Source organism: Onychostoma macrolepis, chromosome 13 (genome assembly GCF_012432095.1).
Source record: "Onychostoma macrolepis isolate SWU-2019 chromosome 13, ASM1243209v1, whole genome shotgun sequence".
In the NCBI taxonomy this organism is placed as follows: domain Eukaryota; kingdom Metazoa; phylum Chordata; class Actinopteri; order Cypriniformes; family Cyprinidae; genus Onychostoma; species Onychostoma macrolepis.
Window position 1 is genome coordinate 12,068,785 of NC_081167.1, and position 17,853 is coordinate 12,086,637.

General features: G+C 36.5%; 1 protein-coding gene across 2 annotated transcripts; it reads right to left on the reverse strand.

The window, feature by feature from the left end:
* Positions 1 to 1,323: 1,323 nt before the first annotated feature.
* Positions 1,324 to 13,895, reverse strand: gng2 (guanine nucleotide binding protein (G protein), gamma 2). 2 transcript variants are annotated; one of them, XM_058794934.1, is made up of 4 exons: positions 13,732 to 13,895; positions 6,403 to 6,484; positions 2,331 to 2,443; positions 1,324 to 2,214 (listed from the first exon to the last, which is right to left on the reverse strand). In XM_058794934.1, the coding sequence occupies exons 3-4, from the start codon at positions 2,415 to 2,417 to the stop codon at positions 2,086 to 2,088; spliced, it is 216 nt and encodes a 71-aa protein (XP_058650917.1). In that variant the 5' UTR covers positions 2,418 to 2,443; positions 6,403 to 6,484; positions 13,732 to 13,895; the 3' UTR covers positions 1,324 to 2,085. The 2 variants fall into 2 exon arrangements, with proteins under 2 accessions (XP_058650917.1, XP_058650916.1); XM_058794933.1 differs by lacking the exon at positions 13,732 to 13,895 and adding an exon at positions 13,459 to 13,611.
* Between the last annotated feature and the right edge of the window lie 3,958 nt (positions 13,896 to 17,853).

Sequence of the window (17,853 nt, forward strand, 5' to 3'; positions counted from 1 at the left end):
ATATTTATTTGACTGATTGTTGAAAAGCAAAAGAGGGGATTCAGAAAAACACAGAGAACAAGTAGGCCTATTTATGTATGCACCTGAAACATCACAAATAACCCCCGGTAAGTGTAATGTTTGGCACACATGGAGAAGCAATCGCCTGGACATTTGATCTTATTTTGTGTAGAACAGAGAAGTGAGTCTCTCATACCTGCATGTGTTAGCAGACTGTCGTCAGCACGGTCTCCATGGCAATACATCACACACCGCGAGACGCATTTGCAGGAAGCTGACGTGATGAGTTCGTTATTTCCCTAAAAATGTTTGTGTTTGTGTAGGTGTCTGGGTCAGGCTCTGAGTCACCATGTCACTGTATGTGCCTGATCACTGATTAATCAGATGCAAGGATAAATATAGCCTACATCCGAGTGATGCATTAATGACAGAAAGCAGAGAACAGCAATAAAGGGAATTTTCTGATCGAATGTGCTTATGTCATGCTGTCTTTATTTATGCAGTATTTTGTCAATGTGTATTTATGTATTTGCCTAATGTTTACTTATTGACTTTTATCAATAGTGACTTATATTGTTATAAAAGGTTTATATTTTGACTATTTAACTTTTGACTATTTAACTATTTATTTATCAAAGAAAAAAGTATCGAAAAATATTAAGCAGTATAATAGTTTCAACACTGATAATAGATCAGCATATTAGAATTATTTCTGAAGGATCATGTGACACTGAAGACTGGAGCAATGGCTGATGAAAATTCAGTGTTGCGTCAGAGAAATAAATTATATTTTAAAGTATATTAAAATAGGAAACCAGTGTTAGAAATTGCAATAATATTTCACAATATTACTGTTTTTTCTGTATTTTGATCAAATAAATCCAGTCTTGAAGAGCATAAAAGACTGCATTAAAAACATAAAAATCTTACTGATCCCAAACTTTTTAACAGCAGTGTATATAAACAGTAGTTATTATTATTATTTTTTTATTATTTAAAAAATATATATTATTCATTTAAATATTATTATAAATAATATTTATATATAAATATAAATAATATAAATAATTATTTATATATTTATTTTTTTACTGTTTTTGTATTATTATTTTTTATTATTATTATTTAGAATGAACAGCCTTATCATAACCTTTGTTATGAAACAAGGGCTCCTCCATGGGCAAGAAATAACAAACCATGATTAACAGAGAAGGTAAACATTTGATCAATTTAAGAAAAACTGATGTTTCTGTTTTTTTTGTGGGGGGGGGGGGGGGATTTAATTTGATTGGTGGTAACAGTTTGAAAGAAAAAAGACAGCACTTTGTCAGGCTTCATGCAGTTATTATTGATTTCACCACAAATATTCAAAACATATAGCACAACACAGCTCAACTTGCTAACATTTTTGTACAAAGAGTAAAAAGAGAACTATGCTTAAGACCAAAAAAAGAAAGAAACTTTGTTTGCTGTACAGACGAATATTTTTATCAGCATCTAAAAGATAAGTATTTCATTTTAGGAATATTTGTCCAAGCGTGAATTCATTAGAAAAGTTCACTAAACTGTCATTCATTAAATTAAAAAAGAAACATTTTTTGTTGTACCCACAAATGGCTACAGAAAGCTACCTAAATGGTAGGCATATAGCAAAACAAGATCATTAAAAAGAAAATAAAGAAATAACACAGCAACTTGAGTAACCCATTGGTTCTAAGATCAGTGATCAGATCACAGCCCACTAAAAATCAATAAAGAAAAATATTTGAATACTTCATCAGAACCACAGAAACCTTTGAATACTTGAATATTTTCACAACACATTCTGGCTGATCTGCTACAATGACAGTCACTCCTGTTTTTTGCTGCACTCCCTCCCGAATTTCAACAGATTCTTGTAACTATGCTCAGCTTTGGATCTCAAGGCCACTAGGTGGAGTCAGTGGCTTTAATTGGGGCTCGTAGAGAGCTGAGAGAATTTAAGGGTTCTCCACTGCATCTCTCCAGCCCTTGTAAAAGATCATGTTTTATGTCCATGAGTGTATCCCAGAGGGAGCAGGCGAGTCCATGGCTGGGCAGCGCTGGTTACAGGATGGCACAGAAGAACTTCTTCTCCCTGAAGGGGTTCTCGGACGCAGGCACGGGGGAGAGCAGGGGATCCTCTTTAGCGTGGGCTTCGCAGTACGATGTCAGATCTGCTGCTGCTTTGGAGACCTGATGTTGATTCATAAAAATCACAAACAGTCACCAAACAATGCTCACTCATTTTCACTCCTAACCAAGTTAATATGTTTAATCTGGATGAAATGATGTGTTGATATTCTTCTTACCTTTATCCTGTCAATATTGGCCTCCATCTTGAGCTGCTCCACCAGTTTGCGAGCCTGAGCAATGCTAGCAGTGTTGTTGGTGGCCATGAGGCTGCCGGTTGAGGCCTGCTGCACTGTAACACACATGGAAGAACAAATTCAGCAAATTTGACTTGACGTATATGGATAAAAGATTAAGAAATGTAAAAATTGATAAGGAGGAACTATGTGTTTAGTTATGTGCCAGTGTGCATTATCTTTCAACAATTTGATTTGAGAAAAACAGTTGTAACGCTCTCTAATGCAAGGGTTTTCAAAAAAGGGTTCAGGACCCCCAGTGGGCCTCAAGCGGCCTACATAGACAACATTTTTTAGGTGTCATTTCTGTAAATTGGTTCTAGGGGGTCTGTGTGTAAAAAAATAAAAAATAAAAAATAAAATAAAATCCTCCTTTGGCCTTGATAACAGCTTCTGGCATTGTTTTTATTTTATTTTACACTGTATCTGTTGCTATTGACTGTAAATAAGTGTCTGAATAAAAAAATAAAAATTAATAAAGTGCTTTATTATTTTTTCTGCTTTTCTTGTAAAACAGTACATTCAGAAACTCATGGATAACAACAATAATTATATTTTAGATTTAGAAACACTACTGTGACTAAAGAGCTTACATACACTGGTGGATTAACCATTAATGAAACATAAAAAATTGTTTTGGTATTCACTGTTATAGTTTAGGGCAGCTGTTGCAAAAACCTTACATTGGGTGGTGGTGGTCTAATAAATTTGTTAAGCACTGTAAATGATGTTTTTTCACAGCATATTTTAATATATTCTTAAGACAATGATTCCCTCAGAAGGGGTCATTGTATTTCAATACCATCAAATAAATAAATAAATATAATAATTCAGAAATCCTTGCTCTAGAGTATTATGGCAGTACAGTGACAGATCAATGTTTAGGCTGGTAAGTCATGGTTTGCTACTGGTCTGAATCTGTTGACAAAGGAAGGGTGGGGACACCTTCATACGATCATCCCATGCTGGAGAACAGCATCAAAAGAACTGATACTGTACCTCACTTCTTACCACATTGTCTTCTTTGACCTATTTAGACTCTAAAAACTACACAATAATTTAAAGTCTCTCACAGAAGGCCACAACACGGTTAATAGCAAAAAAAGCCATATAAATCTTTTGGTTTTTTTTGGTTTTTGCTTCCCTCACAGTTGTTCAGTTAGCGATACGTAATTTAATTCCAATGTAATCTATGAATATGAAGGAGTAGGAAGTATAAAATATAATTAGTTTAGTATAAAACCGATAGACATCAATGGATAGTCCCCACCAGGCCACCACAACATAAAAAAGCAAATGCGTGTGTGTGTGTGTGCTTCTTTCATATTCATGTGGCTCTGCCATATGGGTATTGATAGCACACTGCGACACACCTGTCATGACTGTGAGCTCAAAGGTCTGTGGTGTATCAGAGTTTTTAATCTCAGCCGGCTCTCCTGCCGAGAGGTTAAACACAAAGGCCTGCTGCTGAGAGCAAACAGCAGGGGTCGCTAGACTATCAGCTGTCATACTGACCTCATTCTAGGTTACCAACTCTAGGTAATGAGCCCAACCCGGAAACTTCCTTAAACAACATCCAGCATTATTTACTCCACATATTTACTCCTCTATTACTACTACACAAGACACACCTTCCCTTGAGTGTTTATAATGTGAATCTAATTCAATATTCAAGGTTTAGTCATTAATGAAATTGAAAATGAGAGGAAACTCCAACTTGGCCTGAAGGAAACAGTTTCATCACGGCCTATTAACTTTCCACTTGTAAACCAATAAAGCTTGCAAATGTAGTCAGTAACTTGACATCCAAATGTTTATGGATAATGTCCTCACTTTGATCATATTATCTACAATTCTATTTCCCGATATGATTACATTATGATTCAGCCGTTAATGCGTCATGTTGTATGCCACTGAAAATAACATCATTAGATAAACAAGGGAATAAATACAATTATGTTTAGTTAAAGACGACGCATTTTGTATGAGAAACCCGACTCCAGTAAAAACGTTTTTCTGAAAAGAGCAGCATCTTCATCCTCAGCTCCTGGTAATCCGTCGCAAAGACTGTTTCATTAAACCTAGTGACCATCCCAGGCATCTTAGCAATGGACCTCAGTTGCTAGGCAACTGAGATACAGAGCAATCTGACAGCAATGAAATGTTCCACTCCTAAAATCAAGGATGGAGCTCACCAAAGGCAACGTTAGACGGGGGACCCCATACATCTGAAGAGTTCAGAGAGGGGACAGCTTCAGCACACTGCCTAGCTCTGCAAATCAGGCCTAAAGAGACATTTACAGCCAGACAAGGAACATCGACACAAATCCAGGGTGGAGTCTGTGTTTAAAAGCCATTTTAGATTACAGTCTCTATTCGTCTTCCGGGAGCTCAGAACTTTACCTTATAGGGGGTCAGAGAGAGGGGGGATTAAGACACAGGAGACTGAAGGAGAATGTCAGCGATAGGAAAAAGAATAGTGCCAGTAACTTTAAGAGTGTAGAGCCTGCAGATGTGCAGTCCGTGTGGAACGTGATGAGCCATCTATCGCCAATTAACCCTTTACTGCAACCAGTCTTGGGGAGTAACTATGTACATGTAATGGAATTACATCATTTAATTACAAAATAAATGTAACTGTATGACACGAGAGTGAGTAATTAATTTTTGGTGAACTATCCCTGTAAGTCAAGTCTATTTTATTCTATTAACAGTCATAGTTTATAACAGGAAATAAATATATCTGCATTGCATTTCACTAATAAAAAAAAAAGTATCTGTAAAAAAAAAAAAAAAGGGTCAAAAGAAAAACTTTTTTATAATTCAATATAATTCAAACTAATATAATTCTAATAGCAACAAGGTTAACTTCAAATTATTTAGAGATTTCTTTTAAAATTCCTGAATATTACTCAATGCCTAAAGTCAGAACTCATGGAAAATATTGCAATTATTTTATTCTACTGACAGCTCTAGTTTTTAACAGGAAATAATATATAATAAATATAATAATATATAAATCTGCATATCATTTTGTGGAAAAAAATCTCCATCAAATTTTCTAATCTCTATAAAACTCCATAAATTGAATTTGATTAAAAATGTCTCCTTTCAGGATTATACATCTAATATTACTCTACCGAGGAGGAAAAAAAATAAACAAGATTTGTTGTCAATTTAACTCAAGATTACATTTTAACAATTTGCTTCAAACAACGAGTTAATTTAGTATAATATGTAGTACAATATAAAGGGGTGTTTATATAATTATAGGTCAACTTTTCTTTATAAAACCGTGTTTAAATGATGTTTGCACATTATAAATGGCTGCCTTTATATTTTAGGAAGACAGTCCCTCGTGGAGTCCCTCAACATATTTGGGGGTCCTTCACAATGAAAATTAAAGTGAGCCGATCTATGCAATAGCCAATCTTCACTGTTTGTAACTTCAAGCACTCTCTTTCAGTATCTCTATTGATTTGTCCATCAGAAGACTGATCTGTTAATCTGTTAGGGGTCTATAAAGCAGCATGTATATTTGAAGACGTACAGGGGGAGCTCATTTAGTCTCTATCCCCAGAGAGAGGGCCATATGTGTGCCATTTACCCAACCCTGCCACATTTCTACAGGGGCAGGAAGGCCAGCAGGGAAATGGAAGTGCCACTGCAGGGGCCATTTGAAGAGTCTGTTATAATGCAACACAACAAGAATAATCAAGGTGTAGTATCGAGTCTCCCTGGGCAGAAAAGCTTCCTCTTAATGGAACATTCTAAAGAAGAACTGCAGCATGTGAAAATGGACGCCCTCGGCTTTACCGCAAAAAAAATACATAGTGCTATGAAATTTGAAAAATGGCATGATCATTGATAAACCCACAAACTTATCAGTGCAGCTGTCTGATAGCAAGTAATGCTCTGTTACACTTGTAGATTAGTAATATTTTTTAGCACTGCATACAGTGGGTGTTAGGAGTGCGTTTGTTTCTCCTTTTCTCTTTTTACATATTTTCCTCACCTTATTTTTTACTCTTCTTGCCTTCTGCCTGTTTTGTTGGCCTTCAAAAGTGAGTTGGCCTCCTCTGGTGTGTCTTCAGCCTCTGTTGAGAAAGGAAGCCATGCAGTTAGAGTCCATATGTTCTATATCCCGGCTGCAGCTCAAGGCCATTTGTGTGCATGTGTGAGTGAGTGAGTGTGAGTGTGCGTGTGTGTGTGTGTGTGTGTGTGTATGTGTGTGTGTGTGTGTGTGTGTGTGTGTGTGTGTGTCTGTATGTGTGTGTGCGCGTTTTTGTGAAAAGTCAGGACATAGATTTGTATAATGACAAAGGTATGACATAGGTATTACAAGGTGAAGGTGACTTTTCAGGACATTGACCCATGTCCCCACTTTTCAAAACGCTTATAAATCACACAGAATTAGGTTTTTTTGGGGAAAGTTGAAATGCACAGTCTCCTGTAAGGGGTAGGTTAGATGTAGGGTTGGTGTAGGGCAATAGCACATACAGTAAGTACAGTATAAAAACCATTACGCCTATGGAGAGTCCCCACTTTTCACAAAAAACGAACATGTGTGTGTGTGTGTGTGTGTGTGTGTGTGTGTGTGTGTGTGTGTGAGCATGTGCTGGTCGAGGGGTTTAGAATGTCACACCTTTCCCAGACTGTTTGCACTGAGAAACATTCCAGACCTGAATGAAGTTTATCTTATGCGCCTATACAAAAGCCCAGGCTGCACTATCAGAACAAAAACAACTGAACAACTGACACGAGTGTGATGATAACACATTTAGTTGATCGCTATGATTTTTTTTTGTAAAGATACAGCAGAGTTAAAAAGAACTTTTCAGAGTACAGATTGGCCTTCCTGTATTTCTACCCCACCTTCCTCGTTTCTCTTCCTCTGTCTGTCTATGTCAATGTGATAAATGGGCCAATTACTTTGCTAGAGCAGCTCTGCAGCAGCAGGGAATTCCACTATTGTGAATCACTTCCACACAGAACGTTCCAGCAACATTTAATCTCTCCACGTCTCTTCTGTTTCAGTGGACAGCACCACCAAAATATTTAAACAACATCAGGGTCCACCACAAGTTGGTAGGAACTGAGTCACCCTATTGCTGTAATACTTTGTTTTTGAACTGAACGAACTCTCGCACATAGTTTTACTGAAGGTGAAATGACTATGATAACGCAGGAATGAGGAACAAGAGAAGTAGCCTCACAATTTAATATAAAACACCAGTCACATATCCACCTACTCACAGGACAAAGCCACCAGCTCACTGCTTGTGCAAAGGCGTAGGGCCTACTTATATTTTTTCTAAATGGTTTAGCTGTCTAATGTCTCTTGACAACAAAGAAAAAAATAATAATCTTAATAAATAACCATATGAAAATAATTTATGAATGATTTTGGTCTCTAATGTTTAATGGTGGTGAATATCACATAAATGACAGGGTGCTAATACTTAAACTTATTCAACTTGTGCATAATTTGTATCCATAACCCTGCTGAAAAAAAAAACATATTTGAGCCATGATGTAATGGAAAAAAATTATTCTTCAGTACTGTGATGTGTATCCGAATGAAATTATCAAAAGCAAAAAACTTGGTTCAAATTCATTGGTTATTGATTGGATGGAGGGAGATCTGAATGCCAGCTTGCAGTCAACTGTAAGAAAGGTGGACTAAATAATTCGGGGGGAGGGGGGGGGGGGGATTACAAGGTCACAATTAGATCAATGAATCACATTTAGAAAATAGGTATGATGAATTTCCATTTCATGCCAAATTGAAAACATCTTAAACTGGTTTGCTTGTCTTAGTTTGCCTGTTGGACAGGTAGAGAGAACATCTTAAACCAACAAAACCACCTTAACTATATAAGACCCAAAACAATATCAGGCTTTTGTAAGAAGATTTCAAATGTTTTCAACTATTGCTTGGCCAACCCCACCACCAGCATTACATTCAATGTTAGGCTAATTGTGTTCACAACCAATTTTACTTCTGTAATGTGGCACATTTCCTTGTGAAACAGGATATTCAACAAGAAGGAATGTAGAGCAGACCTTGATTTTATTCATTGTGAATTGGTGAATTGACTGAATTGTAAAAAGTGGGCTTACATTTAGATACTTCAATAAATGCACATTTTTAAAAATGCTTAGATATTTATATTGTTTAACATTATCCAATAGTCTGCATGGCCTAAATAACAAGTGATTTTGATGAAAGATTATAAAAACACAATAAAGCCCAAGAATGTGCATTAAGAGCATTATGTGCATTAATTAATGTGCATTTATGTCATGTTGACATTGCACCAAATTTAGATAAATCACACATGGTTAATGCTTTAGCTGGTTTTGACAAACTCTTTACGTTCTTTTATTGTAACTCATGTTTTACGGGACTTGTGTTTAAGTAATCCACACCATAAGGGCAAAGCTGTACCAGGTGAGCTACTGATCGCATTTACTAAGTAAGGTAAGCCATGCATACGGAGCTGGTTATGTGATGCAAAATATATTAGTTTACAAATCTTACACTAACAAAGTGTTTTTGAGATGACATTCTAGTAAAATAAGCCTTTAATAATCTGCACCTGCAAACAAACTTAATAGTAAAAAACTATCTGAAAAGGAATAAAGGTGCATGGTTTTTAACTGCCACTAGTGTTCATTTCAGCTGTAAACTGCAGTGAATTGCCTTTTGGAGTTTTACAACAATGAAGATAGAGTCCCATTTTTCCAGTGAACCTATGTTGCAACATTTGCGCCAGGCCTCAGCAGACACTAGTCAGTTTAATAATTTATCCACTGAGCCACAGATACAGAGAGTGTGTGTCTGAATGTGAGTGAAGAGACCGATTTATAATGCTTTTCTGGTTTCACTTCAGGGGTCCCCTAGTAGGCACCGACCCTGACACCAGATCTCAAGACTCAAACCATGCCTGTCACTCTGTTTCTAACATCTGCCACACACTAGAGATTCGATCAGCACATCCTGCAGTCTCAAAAACCTCCCACGTAAATTTGATACAAGCTACCACCCTTCACGTTTAAATATGAAATGTCTGTGACTCTGAAATATCAGTAAAAAAAATGGTTGATTTCCTGTGGTGTCCGGGTGGCTTATCAGACTGTAAAAAACAGGCTGTTCTCATGTAAGCTTCAGTCTTATAAACATAAGACTAGCTTCCCCTCACGTGTTATGAGTTAGAAAAGCTACTGGCAATTCTCTATGAATTTAGCAATAGGCTAACCTTCATACAATATTCAAATAGGTCATAAAACATTATAAATCTAAATTAAAATTGATTTAGATAAAGGATGAGATCATTCATAATTATCAAGATGTGTGGTTTTTAATGAAACAGGAGCTTGTTTGTCAAATGACTTCCTGCAGAATCTGCCACTTAGCCAAGAACAACACCCAAGGTTCCCGGAGAGTTAACAATATTCCAAACATCCGGGGCTGTATTCTCTACTTTCAACAAAGTCATGTGTATATACTAAAATGTACTCACACAGAGTTCTTGATGTCCCCTTATCAACAAATACAAGGCTTTTCCCTTGCCATACCGCATTAATCACTAATTCAGAATCTTCAGTTTCACTGAAAACTTCAACTTCATATTACAAACATTCTTATTTTTTATATAAAGTAAACATGTAGATTTTTATTCTAAGGTATATATTTGTGTTGTGTTTTAATGTTTAATATATATATATAATTAAATCATTTGCATGATTTTTTACCTGTAAGGAGTTCCACATAGTGAGATTTTGTCAGATTTTTTCCCCCAATGTAGCACACACAGGCACACACTCATATAAAAACACGACAGCAAACAACTTTCAGTTGTAGTCTGAAACAAGGTGGAGAAAAGATGCCTGGTGTGAGTATTAGTCAGAGAGGCTGAGTCTACAAACAGAGCATGAAGTCATTTTCTCCTTCATGAGAATCTCTCCCTCTGTCTCTCTGTCCACACATTCCCTCACTGTCTCTCTTAGAATGGAGTAAAAGGACAAAAGTTTGGTTATGCTTCTTAGGAAAAAGTGGAAAAATAATACATGGAAGAAATTTAGTTTGGCTTTTAACAAAGACCATTGTCTCTCACAGCTGTTCATACTTATACACACACCCGCACCAATACACACGCCAGACAGCACCAGATCCACCCACTCTCAACAGTGAACAAGATGTGTGCTGGGGTTGCTCTTATATTATTCACATCTATTCAAGGGCCTCTCCACCCCCTATTCTTTCTCTTTGAACAAAAACACTTATGCGTAGTAATGTTCTTATTCTTTACAAAATCACACACATACTTCAGAAGAACATATCATAAACACAGGGCTCAGCAATAAAGATGGCTCAGGTTGTTTGGAAAATATCACTAAGCTAAATTTTTTTGGTCATATACTGTACATGTGTTTTTATGTCTTCTATATATATGTAATATAGAATAAATATAATCATATGTACAGAGACAATACTTTTTACATTTTCTAAGTTCAGTCTATCCCCAACAACCCAAGGAAACACTGAAAAAAATATATAATTAGATCTTAGAAGATATTTATACAGATGTATGGAATATGTCGTATATAAAACTTAAAAAAAAAAAAAGAAAAAAAACTTTAGATTAGGGAACAATCACTATTAATTAGTTGCTTATTAGTATGCATATTACTAGCATACTAGCTGTTTATTATTACTTATAAAGCACATATTAAAGCCTACTTCAGAATGGCCATAATCTAGATCCCTTAACCATACCTAATGTCTAAGCATGTATACCATAACAACTATTTACTATCAGTATGTGGTAATTAGGAGTTTATTGGCCCTCATTTTATATTAGGTGGCCTTAACTACTATGTACTTACATTTAAATTAATAATTTGATACAATGCACTTATTGTGTACATACATGTTTTTACAATGTACAAATATTTTAAAAAATACCTGCATCTATACTGTAATTAATTTCTGTAATTACATTTATAATTACACTGTTGACCCATCCCTTACACCTTAACCCACCCTTAAACCTACCCATACCACCAAACCTGTCCCTAACATTACATGTATCCCACCTCAATAGCAGCAAGTGTTTGGCAATACAATATGAACACAAGAAGTACACTGTACTTATTTTTATGTAAGGACATAGTAGTTAAGCCACCTAATATAAAGTGGGACCAGTTTATTGAGGGCAAACACTTGTATTTGTGTTCCCACACACATACACACACACACATACTAATAAATACATGGATAAATCAATTATTGTTTTAATTAAAACATTGGTTTTGTGTGGCGTGAATTTTGATTATTTGAATGCGAGTAATATAGCTTAATATATTAGTCAAGGAGGCTAATATAGTTTATGTACAATATGACATTTTACTAGTCTTAAAATGATCATATTTTGCACCATTAACAGTTTACAACATATATCCACACGCATATGTAGGTGTGTGTGTGTGTGTTTTCTGGTATATATGGTTTATGAGGAAATGTGTATACTGACATGAGTTCCTGTGTCCTCTTAAACCGAATGGCCTACAAAACATACTAGTGCCAATAGTTTTCTGTAAGTGGTAGGTTTAGGTGTAGGGTTAGGGTAAGGGTAGGGGGATAGAATATACAGTATAAAAACCCATAAACCACATATGGGAGAGAGAGTGAGAGAGAGAGAGAGAGAGAATGCGTGTGTGTGTGTGTGTGTGTGTACCTGTTTTTCTATTCAGGTGGGGACTTAAACCTGAATACACACAGACTCATGGGGACTTGTGTCACGGTGGGGACCTAAATTGAGGTCCCCACGGATAAACAAGCTAATAAATCACACAGAATTAAGTTTTTTGAAAATCTAAAAGTGCAGAAAGTTTCCTGTAAGGGGTAGGTTTAGGTGTAGGGCAATAGAATATACGGTCTGTACAGTAGAAAAACCATTATGCCTATGGAGAGTCCCCACAAGGATAGCAAACCAGACATGTGTATGTGTGTGTGTGTGTGTGTGTGTGATATGTAGCAAATGTTTTGTGGTGTGGCAAGTAAAAAGTTTGGGCAGGGCAAGTACTAATCTAATGGCCTGACTATTAACTTATTAACTACTGATATCTTCATGATAAAGGTTCAACATTACATAATACGAGTTTATCCAGATTGCCTTAATAAAAAAATAACTAAATTAAAATAAAGAAGGACCCACCAAACCAGGAAGCATCAAGTATGACACATAAATTCAATATGTATCTCCTCTATCCTGTGCCATCTAACAAGATACTACTAAAGTTCTATGCTCTAACAAGAATCATTCCATGCAGTGAACACTGTTTAATGTATGTGAGTTATATATGGAGTGCTAACCAGAGCTCAGTTTGCCGTACTGTTGAGCGGAACCTTCCGCAAGAACGAGCACTGTTCTAGAGTCATCATCACAATACTCTGGGGACTCCTGGGGGATTCCTCTCAAATATTCAACCCCCTCTCTCCTTCTCTGCCCTTTCTCCATCACTCTCTTCTCTCTCCAGCATCTTCTCCCTCCCCTCCCCCATACTCTCCTCCACTTTCATCCCCCCATCTCCGGCAGCATTTACCCCAAACAGATGCTCAGTGCTCCTTATACGCACACCTGACCAAAAAAGGCATTTCTGTTCTACATTACACCACGTAAATTACAAATCCCCACTACATGCTAACAAACACATCCTCTGGTGAAACACAAGCAAACATATTTGTCCCCAGAGCAGAGATTTAGACTGACACACAAGCAAACGGCTGTGGACAAGCTTTATGTCCATGCAAGACTACTCAGATAGAACAAACACACCCATCCACACAGCAGAAAAAAAAAAACTGACAATAATCTAGTGCAGGTGTGCACTGAAAACACAAGCAAACACACACGTATATGATAAAACAGTTTTTCATTTTTTCCAAATAGTAACATATGATTTTATTTAGACAGCTTGCCCCACTGACACATCTTCATGCCTGTCTACACAAACCTCTTGTCTTTCTGATGGAAATGAGCTCATGAAAAGATTCTCCACTCACCTTCTCAATGTGTGTATAATCTTCAATGACACAAGAGCTGTATGTAACAGTACCACACATACACTCCTTGTTCTGACACTCTGGCACCCACACACACACACACACACACACACGCACGCACTCGCCGCCTGCTACACCACCCCAGCTGACAGCCTTCCTCTCGCTCCGCCCATCAACTAGTGGAATCGCTCAGGAAGCCAGCTGAAAGCCACTTCCTCTTGCTCCCAAACACTCACAAAGACATTGTTTAAAAAGAAAAATGAGATTATTTACCTGCTGCCTCCCCAGTCAGACCATTTCCATGGCTTTGAGTCAGTGCTGATGTGCAGAAGTGTGTTGTTTCTGCTCTCTGCTCTTTGGCTCCTGTGCATGCATGTGCACTTCAGCACAGAGGTTCTTGCACCGAGCTGACAAGGAACACAGATAAATATCCACAACTGCCCCTCCCCCAAAGCATGTGTATGTGTGTCTAAAAGAAAGAAAGAGAGAGAGAAACCCTCCCTCTTAGAGTCATTGTGCACTCATACACACACACAGCCCGAGCTCCTGTAATCAAAAGCTTAATCTTCAGTCTCACGATATTAGAGCAACAGAAGATTAAAAAAGGAATTGCAACTGGCAACCCTTCAGTAAACACACACATACACACGGTTGCAGTGGAGGTTGAGGTGATAAGGTGTTAGAGGATTACAGATGTGTGTGTAGCTGTTGTTAGTCTATATTTGAAAAGTAAAACAGTTACTCTGTCTGGTGTGTCTCTTGAGATCACTGAGCTTAGGTTTGGCACTTTGAGATCCCAATAGGCTAATTGCAAGCTGAGCATTGCAGGTCACCATCATATGTTGTGTTTTGGATGCTGGTCTTCAGCGTTGGGATGCTGCTGTGCTAGTCACCAATGTTCCTAACTAGTTTGATGTGCTTGGCTTCCTTGTTCAGCCAAAGTCAATGCTGGTTCAACAGACTATTCACCGGTGAGAATGCTGGCCCTGCAGCTAGAATAGCATTAAACCAGTATTTTCTGGGTTAAACCAGCATGGAAATGCATAATGGTCTGAGCTGTTCTTTTCTATGGACCCTTGCATTTGCCTCTGAGTAAAAATAAAATAAAATTAAATTAAATTAAATTCATATCTCACAACTTTATATCTCATTTATAACTTTATTTTTCATAATTGTGGGTTTGCAATTTGTCTGTATTTCACTTTTTTTTCTCTAATTTTTATTTCTTAGTTTAAACTTTTTTTTTGTTTGGAGCCATTATGTTTTTTTAAATGTTTTTTTTTTAATGAAGTCTCTTACCAAGATGGCAATATTATGAAATATTACAGTTTAAAATAATTGTATTCTATTTGAATACTTTTTAAAATATAATTTATTCCTTTGATGGCAAAGCTGAATTTTCAGCACCCATTGCTCCAGTCTTCAGTGTCACATGATCCTTAAGAAATCATTCTGATATGCTGATTTACTGCTCAAGAAACATTTCTTATTATTATCGATGTTGAAAACAGTTGTGCTGCTCAATATTTTTGTGGGGATGTGCAGTATATTTTGATTCATGCTTTAAGAAAGATACTTTTTCAGTAGATGGATGGGTATAATAATTTAAAAACAAAATGTCAGTTAAAAGTGGAGTGATTTTTGGTCAGCTGTTGTGAGCAGAGTAGAGCATTTGTTGGGCCGATCAGCTTTAGAGGAATATAATGTGATTAATTTATCAGTGATCTGATTACAGAGATTCATTATGTGTACTAATGGAATCATCTCACAGAGTTAACCCTTCGGATTACTCACTAAAACATAATTACATTAATACTCCCATCCATCAACATCATCACGAAAGGCTGCGTTCAGTGAAATAACAAATTATTATTTAGAGTTTAAGATGCGTCTGAGACTGAGCGAGAATATGTGTATGTGTGTGAGTGTGCATGATTTCAATTCTAATTTGAGGCCATCTGGTATCTCCAGTAGCTGCTGGCCTGCCCCACTGCCCCATGGGATTACCATGAGGATGTCAGTGAAGCCACGCTCACCCTGATCTCAACACAAGCTCCCTGCACAAAGATGGTAATCAATCATTTATACAGATGTTTTGTTTGTGCATTCAACAAAGGCTGAATTTGACATGATTGCTTGTAATGTTCCTAGTGGACAAATAGAAAGTAAAAACAGTAATAGTGTGAAATAATATTACAAATTCAAATAATTTGAATATATTTTAACATGTAATTTATTCCTGTGAAAGCAAAGCTGAATTTACAGCATCGTTACTCCAGTTTTCAGTGTCACATGATCCTTCAGAAATCATTCTAATGTACTGATTTGCTGCTTAAGAAACATTTAGTTTTTATTATCAACATAATAAATGTCTAGAGCAATTTAATGCATCCTTCCTGCATACATGCATTAATTTCTTAAAAAGACAAAAAAAAAAAAAAATCTTACTGTCCCCAAACTTTTGAACGGGAATGTATGTTTCTTTTGAAAAAGTAAAGTTTATTTGTCACTCATAAATCTAGTGAAATATGCTCTTTGCAGATTGTCCACTTAGTCAAATAAAATATTATAAGACAATATAAAATATTATAATGAAAATCTAAAAAGGTTATAAACGCATAATCATTGTAATTAAACTGCAATTATACCTTTACTAAATACAGACTGCATTGCGAAATATTCAGATGTGCAAAGAGCTATAGATTTGTCACATGATTATTAACTAGTACTTAGTACAAAAGTGTCACAAAGACTAGAAATACTGCGGTCAATACAACAGATGACACAGTATGATTCAACCAAAAACAAAGCAGAATTTGAATTATCATAACAGCTTGATGCCATATAGCTGTGCTCTGTTTATTGAGGAAGGTGCTGCATCCTCTGCTGCCTGTCCTCCCTCTTACTAAGACAGGAAGAAAGAAGACTAACAAGAGATGGCACAGAGAGATAAAGAAAATGATGGCAGGGAGGGAATGGGATCGAGAGGGAGAGAGAGAAGGGATGGAAGGAGGCAGTGTGACGAAGAGGCTGATGAAATGGATTTCCCCTCTTGTTGCCATGGCAACAGTGGTAGTGGATGAATGATTTTCAGTACAGTCGGGTAGCTGCGAGGAATAAAGGAGGAATAGAAGGAGGACAGCACAGCACAGAGCAGCATTTTCTTCTGCCTGAAAATGTTCATTGTAATTGCTGCCGTCCACCCACAGTGGGACAGACAGCTGTACTAAGAGACTGTATAATTGCGGGTGAACGATGCTGAGCAATTTGTTTTTTTTCTAAAGCAACCCACAAACACTGCTTACTCAAACAAAACCCTCAAGATGATGCAGTGACCTTTTGAATGCTCATACAGACATTCTCTTGAAACAGTTCATTATTAAGGCCATTGGTGTCTGCTCTTAAATGTCTGTGAGGAACAAAATTCACGACACACCAAAAGTATAAGAAAAAGATGACATACTGCACATATTGATAGTTACCAGGGAGACAAAAACAATTATTAACAAGAATATTCTGTTTACATCTCACAATTCTGAGGTTAGATCTAAAAACTGAACATGGGTCTTTGAGAAGCAGCTTCAATAACATAAGCATTAACATAAAAACAGTGAAACTTTAAAAGAGTGACAAGAACAAAATATACATTTTGTTAAATTAGTAGTTTACGAAAGGGGAAGGTAAGCGGTGGACACCAAAGGCAAACTAATATTTAATGGCGCCATCTAGTGGCTAACAGCAAAAAATGGAGCCCACAGCATTTCTACCTGGAAAATAAATGCTAATTTACTAGCTAGAAAGAGAAAGTTAAGCATAACATATGATGGGAGAAACAGCAATTACTGACCCAGATTCTTTTTAACTGAGCAAAACTCTATTGGCCTACAGTGAAAGATTTAAAAAAAAGAAAAAAGAAAAAATAACAACAAAAAACAACAAACTAATGCTAATACTACTAAGAAAGAAGGAGAAGGTGAGGGTCTTATTCTAGTAAAATAAACAGAGACAAACAGAGAGAATTTTGAGAATCTTCTTTTTGTCATGTATTAATTAGACAGATTTTCAGTTCATTCTTCATCCCCTTAACCTTTAAATATTTACATCTATAAATAAAATGTTTACCTAATAGAACCATGTAGGGCCTAACTGTAAATATGAAGCATGGGCCATGTTTCAAAGTTACACTGATAAAATTATTGTAGTACTACTAACTGACCAAACTGCTTTACAAAATCAATGTTTGGAGGAGCTCACAATAAGGCACACTGAGGACGTCTGCTGGCCGGAGCTCAAAGAAGATCTTACGATTCGTTGAATTCTGAAAAATACTCTGATTGAATTTTTGCAGCATATGTAGCATATATTGCATTACAAGGCAAACTTTATTACAAAATC

Bases quoted from the DNA above. Each gene is read 5' to 3' on its own strand.
- gng2 (XM_058794934.1), bottom strand. From the start codon at position 2,417: ATGGCCACCAACAACACTGCTAGCATTGCTCAGGCTCGCAAACTGGTG. The intron at 2,215-2,330 runs GTAAGAAGAATA...AATCAACATCAG, and splicing joins CCAATATTGACAGGATAAAG to GTCTCCAAAGCAGCAGCAGA.